The following is a 9,882-nucleotide window of genomic DNA, read 5'->3' on the forward strand; positions in this document are numbered from 1 at the left end:
CCTAAATACACATGTCTATGAGCCATTGGTACTGTTCACCCAACAGTTCCAACAGTTCTTAGTGACACAGGAACTGTATTTGGAAAAAAAGAAAAGTAAAAAAAAAAAAAGAATCTTAAAACAAAAACAACAACATCTGACGGCAGTTAAGAAAATAAACGTGGTGTTCAGGTTCCACTTTTATCAACATCGGTTCTCTGGAGGTCAAGACTAAAGACACAGAAAATAAAGAAATAAAATAATAAAAAAAAATTCACAGAAATAAACCACAAGGAGTCAGAACAGAAGAGTCACAGCTTCAACAGACAGAAGGAGCAAATGGAGACCAGTGGGAGGGACGTGTATTTATAGGCAGAACACAGGTGGAACACATCAGTGATCACACAGGAGAACAGCTGACGGTGGTGGAGCTGATGATCAGAGAAGTGCTGGAGGGGCAACAAAAAAACAACCCAAAAAGAACACACCAAACACAAATCTATGTATATGTAATTAATCGGTTCATGGTACCGATGAAATAGGACTTGGAAATAGTTCATAGTTATGAACCAAATCATATTGAATAAATATATGTAGAAGTTAGAGAATAAGTCACAGAAATGACCTCAGTCAACATCCTCCTGTTTTACCCCCACTAGGGGCAGCAGGCCACTCAGAGTTCCCACAGTTTTAACTGCAAGTGAAGGCAGCAGTGTTGAAACTTGTCAGGGTGTGTGTGTGTGTCGACTCAGAGGCGAGTAAAGACACATTCATCTCGTGTCACATGACCTCAGTGCAGTGACGCAGTGACATGGTGGAACCACATGGAACCAGAACCTCCAGTCTTCTCCTCACCTGGTCATAAACACGCATCATCTTTTTAATACGTGAGGTTCAACATAAGGCACAGGGGTCAGCGCCCACTCAGAAGGACAGAAGGACTCGGACAGACGATTCTCAACGTTTATTGTTAACAAAACAAGACAAAGATCGACATGTGACCACAGTTTGATTACACCTCTGAGACCAGGGGCCACATTGTGGGCGAGTGGTTAGTCCTCCTGCCTTACAGCACATATAGGAAACCATGTGACCATGGGTCAGGGTCACAGAGGAGCCGGGACCAAACGGGCGGGGTCACAGCCTGGACAGTTCTGCAGTCCATCACAGGATCACAAACACAACATCCATTCACACTAACACATTCACACAAACACATTCACACTAACACATTCACACCTCTAGTCAGTTTAGAGTCAACAGTTAATCATGTTTTTGTGCTCTAACTGACTAACATTTTTCTGCAGGGCACGAACACTCACCACAGCGCCCCCATGTGGCTCCTGAAATAAGTGTCTATATTTATATATATATATAAAGTTATTAAGTTAATAAGTTGTTTGCTAACTATTACTGTTAGAAAACAGCAGGCAAATAAATTATGGATACACGTGACAGTGTATAACACTGGGGCAGATACATTTGACCACTGGGGTAAATACATTTAACCAATGGAGCAGATACATTTGACCACTAGGGTAAATACAGCAGCACAACCTGCCCCCCCCATCTCTCCGTCTGCTCTTCTTCTTCTTCTTCTTCTTCTTCTTCTGTGTGTTTGTGTCACAGCCTGGTGTGTTTGTTCATGTCCGTCTTCTTCTCCTCCTTCTGTTTCTCCATTTCTGAATCACCAGCCTCCAGTGACGGAGCTTCACTGTCTGTACCCGCTGCACCACCGCCCCGTAGCCTCTTGAAGCCCTGGTAGGCTTTAAAGAAAACACAGGCGGAGGTCAGGTGACTGAGTATTACTTCATAAACATTTAAGGTCTGACTTCTTCAACTGAAGTCGGAAGTGGACCAGATGTCTGGGTCAGAAGTGGACCAGAACATCTGGTGTTCTGGTCCACTTCCTACTTCACATATTTAATAATAAAACTGACAGTTTTATTATCAAATGTGACAGTGCTGACACGAGACAAAGCAGTAGTTAAAGTGAAGTACTGCAGTACAAATAAATTATACTGCTTCTTATCACTGTCAACAACCCTGACTGTTGTCCTTGACCTTGGTGCAGCCTAGCAGCCCTGCCCCCCCCCTCGCCTCCACCGCTCCCCCTGCTGATGACTGGCAGTCTTTGAAGTTTGTCACACTTTTATATCAGTTCATTAGAGTTGGCACAAGAGGGGGGGCGGGGGCAGGGTCCTGCCAGGACTGGGTTTTACAGCGGGTCAGAGTAGCGTTTTTAAAAACATGTAGTGAAATGAAGGAACAGCTGAGAACACAGAACGTTCTGTGACGTCTCACCTCCCACCGCCGAGACGGCTGCCACCAGCTGGAAGATGCTGTAGATGAGGGGGAAGGCGAACATCACCTCCAGTTCATCTGGGCTGAAGGACAACTGGATGATGGTGCTGCACAACTGGGAGTTCTGGAAACCAGTCTCCAGGGCGATGGTCCGACACCTGCAAAACAATGTCACAAACAATTCTCTGACCGCCTGTACCGTACTGTACCGTACTGTACTGTACCGTATTGTACTGCACCGTACTGTACTGTACTGTTAGGCAGCTGCTATATAGACTAGACTGAAGACTTCACCACAAGGGGGCAGCCTACCTGTGCCAGGGTTGACCTGTGAACCGGGCCAGGAGGAACCCCATGCTGAACCCGATGAAGGGGTAGATGGTGCCGATGATCCACAGGGAGGGGGCGATGACCCAGGAGGACTGGTAGAGGATTCCTCCCACCACAGCGATGATCACAATCAGACACACACCAGAAATGGAGCCCACCTGTGAGGTCACACAGAGGTCACACCGTCCAGAACTTAAATAAATATAACCAGTCAACAACTCAAAGGTTTAACGACAGAAGAGAAGCAGAAGATCCAGGTGTGAAAAGGGTGCCTTACCTTGAGAACCTTTTTGGCTAATTCTGGCTTCTTACTTTTAAAATACATTCCAAGGGCGATAGGAACGAGGAGACCCACCAGAGTGATCCCTGGACACAAGGAGTTCTACATCAGCACACTGTAGTACCAACACGTACCATAGTAGTATACCACGATACCATAGTAGTATACCACGATACCATAGTAGTGTACCACGATACCATAGTAGTATACCACGATACCATAGTAGTATACCACGATACCATAGTAGTGTACCACGATACCATAGTAGTATACCACGATACCATAGTAGTATACCATAATACCATAGTAGTATACCATGAAACTATAATACAGAGATGTTAAAAAAAACTATAATATATATGACAAATATATACAGGGTCAGGGTCAGGGTCAGGGTCAGGGTCAGGGTCAGGGTCAGGGTCAGGGTCCAGGTCTTCTCACCTATACTGTCAAAGGGAATCTGAATGGTGTCAGAAGAAGTCCAGGTGGAGGTGTAGATCCACAGACACAGGGGCATCATGCCCAGGGCCAGGATGGAGGAGCAGGCCGTCATACTGATGCTGAGGTGGAGATAGGGGTCAGGGTCAGGGTCAGAAAGGTCAAATCAACAAAGACTGGACCAAACAGGTGAGGACCTCCTCCTCAACAACAACAACAACAACAACGCCAACACTAACGATCATAAACTTCATCATTAGTACTTTCTAGGTAGTAATACTCTCTGAGAACAGCTACTGCAAATAAAATAGATAAATACATTTCTACTATATTGATCCCATATTTGGGAAATTGTTGTGTTAGCACCAAGCATGTGGTTCCTCTGGGAATCAAACCCAGGACTCTCTGCTCGAGGCAGGCGTGTTAACTGCTACACTATGGAACCGCCCTGTAGTTCTTTTTTTCTCCAGAGTACTGTGTCTGCCACTGCCTGGGGTACAGGCTCCACTCACCTCAGGTCCATGTCTCCATCCAGCCAATAGCAGATGACGTTGGAGCCGGAGCCCCCAGGACAGCAGCCCATGATGATGACGGCCACGGCCTGCACCGGCAGCACGTTGAAGGCCAGCGACAGGGCGAAGGCCGTGAAGGGCATGATGCCAAACTGGCACAGGAAGCCGATTATGATGCCCCAGGGTCTCCGGATGTGACCCCACAGCTTAGAGGCGTCCACGGTGCAGCCCATGGAGAACATGACCAGAGCTAGCATCACCGTTAGCCCGACGCTCAACACCAGGCTCAGCATTTCGTTGAAGTTACTGGGCGGTACCAGACAGTCGCTGCCGGAGCAGACGGCCGCAAAGACGCTGCAGGACGGAGGGAGCACGGCCGCAGACATGGTGGATGGATGGACGGATGGATGATGGATGGATGGAGGAGCTGTGGCTGTTCACTATCTCCAAATACCAGAGGAGAGGAGAAGTTCCCGGACGTTAGCTTGTCCCTCAGTGACAGAACTGGCAGCAGGGAGCAGATAATAAGTAGAAAAAGGATCAAAAATTAACCAGTGGTGGGGGGTGGAGGGTGGGGGGTTTATGGGATCAGTGTTCAGCAGCACATGTTCATAAAAAGACAACATCATTCTGAAAGTTATATGGAATTGCAGCACTTGATCCGACTTTATAACCATTGTCCTCTTTAAACTCTTTTTATGGGGCAGCTGTCAATAAAGTCAGGGAGAGCCGAGGATGCTGGGAGGAAACGGCCTGCAGGTACAAGCGCTTCATTGTGACGGGCTTGTAAAAACTGCAGCGTGTGACCTTCATCATTTAAACATTAAATCACACCGTGACGCAGCAGGAACCTCCGCTGTGAGGAGTCTTCTCTTCAGGTTCTTCAGCTGTCGTAGGTTTGGATCCAAAAGAAAAACCTGTTTCCCTGGATCTCCTCCTCCTGCACCTCCTCCTCCTCCTCAACTCAGGGGACGAATCCTTAACTTCAGAGCAGTTAAAGTTCAACTGTTTAGTGACCACAGACATTAGAATTCATATGTCAATGGTCTCTCACACCGTCAGACACTGGTCCATCTGAAGACCAGTGCCACATGTTGGACCATCTGTTGGAACATCACATGATCACAGACTCATGTTAACAGTTGTAAAAAAAACAAAAAAAAACAACTTTGGGCAGAACAGCGCCTCCAGCTGTGTGGCGCTGCTAACAACAGCTTAGCATTAGCCAACAGTAGCCAGTGAAAGGCAGTGCTGTTTGACAGGAACTGATGAATCAGTGAAGGAGTCCAGTTGATGGACATTATGGACACAGTACTTGTCACCACCAGAGAATGTCTCTGACTCATATATAAATATATATGACTATATATGTTGAAGGTGGAATATATAATATAAGAAGGAATTCATCCGACTTTGACCTGAGCTGTAACTTTAAACCATAAAGATTTCTGAGGTTTTGAACGTGCCTCTCGTGCATGTGCAGAGGAGGAAGTGACGGCGAGCCCCCGGGGGCGGAGCTTCAGAGAAACCATATCAGTTTAATGGATGTGCAGTAAAGGTTAGCTGTCTGTCAGTCATTATCTGAGCTGAGCTGACTGGAGATAAGGCTGCGGCGTGATAAGACCAGAGGGAGAAGGGTGAGGACACAGATGTCCCCCACACACATGTCCCGTCCCCTACGATGACACAAACAGAACAAAGACCCGAAGCAACCACAGACAGGACATCAAAGGTTTATTCATACAGGAGGGTAGAGTCACTGACCCCAGGCTGACCTCTGGTCACGTCTGACAAGTGTCGGTCAGCCGGACGCTGCCTGTCAGGTGACACATGAAACATCTCTGCAGGTAGATTCCCTGGAAGTGCAGGGAACTGTGAAGGAACAAAGAAGAAAAGAACCAGAGGAACGTTTGTAGGAATGGAAACGTCTGAGCAGGCGGCCCCTGATTGGCTGGAAGTCTCACCTGACCAGGAAGAGCTGAGGGAAGCAGCAGCTGGTCTGGGTCTTCACCACGTTCTGCAGGGTCAGTAGGTTGGTCAGCAGAGCTCCAGGTCCACACTTGTCTATTTTTGTCACCACTATCTGCAGAAAAAAAAAACATGCTGCTGATGTACTTCAAGTAGGCCTGTAGGAGTACTCTAAGTAGGACTGTACGTGTACTTCAAGTTGGCCTGTATCTGTATCTTCCTCAGCCTGGTTTTGCATTCTGGTGTAAAGTTACTAATAGTACTACTCAGGATACTTAACTCCAGTATTTCTTAATCCTAATCTTTAGTAGCCCCTGAACATGAATAATAGATGAAGGAGAGTACTACAGTGGTACTTCATTATGAGTACAGGGACAGGTTTTACTGTCGAACCCCAGCAGGAACCTAAAGTTCTGTGCGGTGCAGCAGACTGTCTCACCACGTAGGGATGCCTGATGTCCTCACACATCTCCATGGCGTCCAGGTCAGAGTCCTGAAGGCCGACGCCGCCGTCCACCAGCAGGAACGTCCGCACCAGACTGGAGTGACAAAAGTACAGCTGGATTATTCTGGAACTTCTGTCAGATTATCAACGTCAGCTCAGTGAGTCTTTGTACTCTAAATCTGAATATTACACAACATACAGAGTAGTACACATGTATCTGGACAAAACGTCTAGTACTACATGGTTCAGTACATGGAAAGTAGTGTGTCTTTGTACTCTAAATCAGAGTATTACACAACATAGTAGTACGAGTAGTACGCATGTATCTGGACAAATCGTCTAGTACTACATGGTTCAGTACATGGCCCCAGGACATAGACAGACTTCAGTCAAACACTTTCTGAAGGCAGATCTGTCCACGGACGAAGACGAAGACAAAGACGATGTCCTACTTCTTCCTGGTGTACAGGTACGGCGTCACCATCTCCACGAAGTCTTTGGGGGCCTTGTATCCATAGCCTGGCATGTCCACCATGGTGAAGGCTCGGCCCACTCTGTAGAAGTTCATCTTCTTGGTGTGACCCTGACAGGAAACAGTTCAAAATGACATCACAGCCTCCAGTGACGGAGGTTCAGTTGATGAACTAAAACCAAAGGGACAGTAAAAGTACTACTACTACAGTACACACGTACTGTACATATGAAATAGTACTTATAGTACAGTGGTACCATGTGTACAGCTACCATGACATTTGTCCTTCAAACACTAAATTATTCAAATATTACAGGTGCATATACCCCCACTGTGAAGGTCAAGTCAGCAGGGGGCGCTGCGACACTGACATTTATAAACAGAGCCGTCAAAAGGTACCAGTGACGTCACCGTCGCCATCTGTCAATCATAAAACCAGGCGGTTCAAAACAACACATACTGTATATTTAGAAAACCTGATCCACTTACTGGGGTTTTAGAGACCCTGACCTTGACCTCTGGGGTCAGGGCGAACAGCGCTCTGATCAGAGAAGATTTGCCAACGTTGCTGCGGCCGATGAAGCACACCTGAAATACAAAGACAGTTTTTCCTGCTCTGAAATTTAAGAGAGAGAGATTGTAGACGGTTTTTAATCATAATAATCCCCCTCCCCAAGAAAAAGTTTCATCTGGACTCTGCAACTAACTCCCCAGCAGGGGGCGGAGCTTTCCCTCACTCGGTGATTATTCACCAGCTCAGTGAGTTCTCCAGTGATAAGTCATAGTGCCACACCTCCAACCGCCCCGGCTACACTGTTCTGGTGTGGCCCAGATGAAGGCCGAGTCTGGGCCCATCCATCTCTTTAACAATGGATGGAGGTGGTGGATGCTGTCAGCCGGCTACAAATCCATCATCCTGGACCGAGCAGAGCCGCGGACTGGGATCTGACGTGGTATGCCAAAGAGACCATTACCACAGCCATCCATCCTGCAGCCTCCGCCCGACACCACCCACTGTACAATTTACAAGTTAGATGACTTGTTACACGCTGACAGCTCTGTCTTCATCAGGTGTGTATTTCTGGAGGGGTGAGGAGTGGGGGAGGGAGGGGGTGTAAAGATACTTTTTCAAACTGTGGCTGTATTTAGAGACAGGGAAGGCTCACGTTAACAACCCCTAGAGTCAGAGGAGTTTCACTGGGTTCATTATGGTTCCGTTCTAGGGATGTTTGATAATATCGGCCGACCGTTGCATAACTACTTAATATCTGTAAGAACCGTTATCTGGTTTTTATCAAATTGTTTTGGGGAAAACAGCTGTATGTGAAAGTAAGAGTGCCACTAGATGGCAGTATTGCAGCTCAATGTATTAATCTATTTTAATAATCAGGGGATTGTATGTAGGAATGCTGGTGTCAGCAACTCTATCAATCAATATTATCGGACCCTTAAAAAAAATTCTGTCCACTAGAGGGGGGCAGAGTAGAAAATAATTGAGAAACACTGCTTTGACCCATCACTTTAGTGAGCAGGTGACACTTAACTTCCTTAACCGCAAGGCCGCCACTGCCCCAATATATCGGTATGGTTGATATCGGAATCGGAAATTAAATGTTGACAATATCGACATTTCGGTTATGGTGAACACATGGTTTGGCTACAGCTGAAGATTAAACCAGGATGACGAACCAGACTTTATCATCTGATCACAGATTCTCAGATTCTCTTTTTTGTTGTTGCTCAGTTTAATCACTGAACAAATGTAAATAAAAACCTTCAAGGGTTGGACGTTATAGAGAAGACGGTCACCTCAGGCTGCTGCAGCGTGGGGGCGTGCTCCATCCTCTCTGCAGAAGTGTAGTACTCAATCCTGTGAGAGGGTGAGGAGCAGAAGATCTTCTCAGCTTTGACCATGTCCTCCACACTGGGATGGAAGAGCTGGAACGGCGTCCTGTCCACAGACCTGCGCAGTAGTACGGTTTGGAGAGATGCAGTGAAACCAATGAGTGTTAACACAGCTGAACAACACAGACACAGAACAACAAACCTGTCCAGGTACGGCTCCAGGACACTGAAGGGGTACAGCATGCCGCCAACTTTGTTTTGGGAGAGGTTTTTGGTTGAGTTGATGGAGGCCAGTTTGTGGACACTCCGACAGGAAGAAGTAAGACACTGAGCACCAGGCTGAAGCCAGGCTCCTCAGGACTTGGCAAAACATTTTTTTCTCCAGCTTGTTTCAGAGCTGCCTGTGTGAAGAAGAACCCTGTGAGATGACGTCAGATGTTCGTAGACAAGAGAGAGAGAGGAGGGAACGTCGAGGGGTCAGGGATGGGGAAAAAGACTGATGTCTACAGAGAGGCAGGAGGAGGCGATGAAATAAAACAGGATTCAAATGTTCTGAACACTTGGTGAACAATGAACGTAACGTTCTGAACCAAGTATTAATTTACTCTTTGATTGCTCCATTCATAACTGTAGCGCAAATGAAGCTGACGAAACAACGCGAGTCATAAACATGAACGTGTCAAATTTAAAATATAAAACGGTTTCATATAAATATCCATATTTTAGCGACTCACTGAGTGGTCTTCGTTTTCATCGTTTATAAACTTTATTTTTAAAGTCAGAATTCTATTTCCAGCAGCTACTATGCACTGTTGTTATGTGTGCATCACTGACTGGAGTCCGTCTGTTTCTCTGTGCATGTAAATGGTTCCGGCTTTAAAATAAAATATGGCAGGCGAGTCCCTACAGATTTAACAAAGTCACAAACACCAAAAACCAACAACAAACAGACCCATAAATACACCAACACTTATATTACATATTAACATATTAATAATACATACAGTGTGCTTACGATTTTTGCAATTATTGTAATCGTTCGTGTGTCAAACAAAATAAAATAACAGAGCACCGTCATCACCCAGTGGTGGAAAACAAAACTGCTGCTGTAATCAACAACGAAACTCATATTAAGATTAAATATGGACATTAAATATTAATTTTAAATGCAGTACACATGTACAGTACACATGTACAGTACACATGTACAGTACACAGTACAGAAGAGTTCCTCCACAGCAGTGCTGTCACCTCTACACCACAGAAACCTATTAAAAAATAATATTAATGTGAACGCAGCCCAAACTGT

General features: G+C 46.0%; 2 protein-coding genes across 2 annotated transcripts; both read right to left on the reverse strand.

The window, feature by feature from the left end:
* Window positions 1-930: 930 nt before the first annotated feature.
* slc10a2 (solute carrier family 10 member 2) lies at window positions 931-5,432 on the reverse strand. The gene is made up of 6 exons (XM_008328948.3): window positions 3,844-5,432; window positions 3,335-3,453; window positions 2,891-2,979; window positions 2,596-2,771; window positions 2,284-2,441; window positions 931-1,745 (listed from the first exon to the last, which is right to left on the reverse strand). The coding sequence occupies exons 1-6, from the start codon at window positions 4,227-4,229 to the stop codon at window positions 1,603-1,605; spliced, it is 1,071 nt and encodes a 356-aa protein (XP_008327170.1). The 5' UTR covers window positions 4,230-5,432; the 3' UTR covers window positions 931-1,602.
* Window positions 5,433-5,563: 131 nt separating this feature from the next.
* gtpbp8 (GTP binding protein 8) lies at window positions 5,564-9,426 on the reverse strand. The gene is made up of 8 exons (XM_008328950.1): window positions 9,308-9,426; window positions 8,776-8,974; window positions 8,538-8,691; window positions 7,218-7,316; window positions 6,709-6,839; window positions 6,251-6,350; window positions 5,808-5,926; window positions 5,564-5,715 (listed from the first exon to the last, which is right to left on the reverse strand). Exons 2-8 carry the CDS (start codon window positions 8,814-8,816, stop codon window positions 5,625-5,627), a joined length of 735 nt encoding a protein of 244 aa, XP_008327172.1. The 5' UTR covers window positions 8,817-8,974; window positions 9,308-9,426; the 3' UTR covers window positions 5,564-5,624.
* Between the last annotated feature and the right edge of the window lie 456 nt (window positions 9,427-9,882).

The sequence above is a fragment of the Cynoglossus semilaevis genome, chromosome 16 (assembly GCF_000523025.1).
Source record: "Cynoglossus semilaevis isolate Cse_v1.0 chromosome 16, Cse_v1.0, whole genome shotgun sequence".
Classification (NCBI taxonomy): domain Eukaryota; kingdom Metazoa; phylum Chordata; class Actinopteri; order Pleuronectiformes; family Cynoglossidae; genus Cynoglossus; species Cynoglossus semilaevis.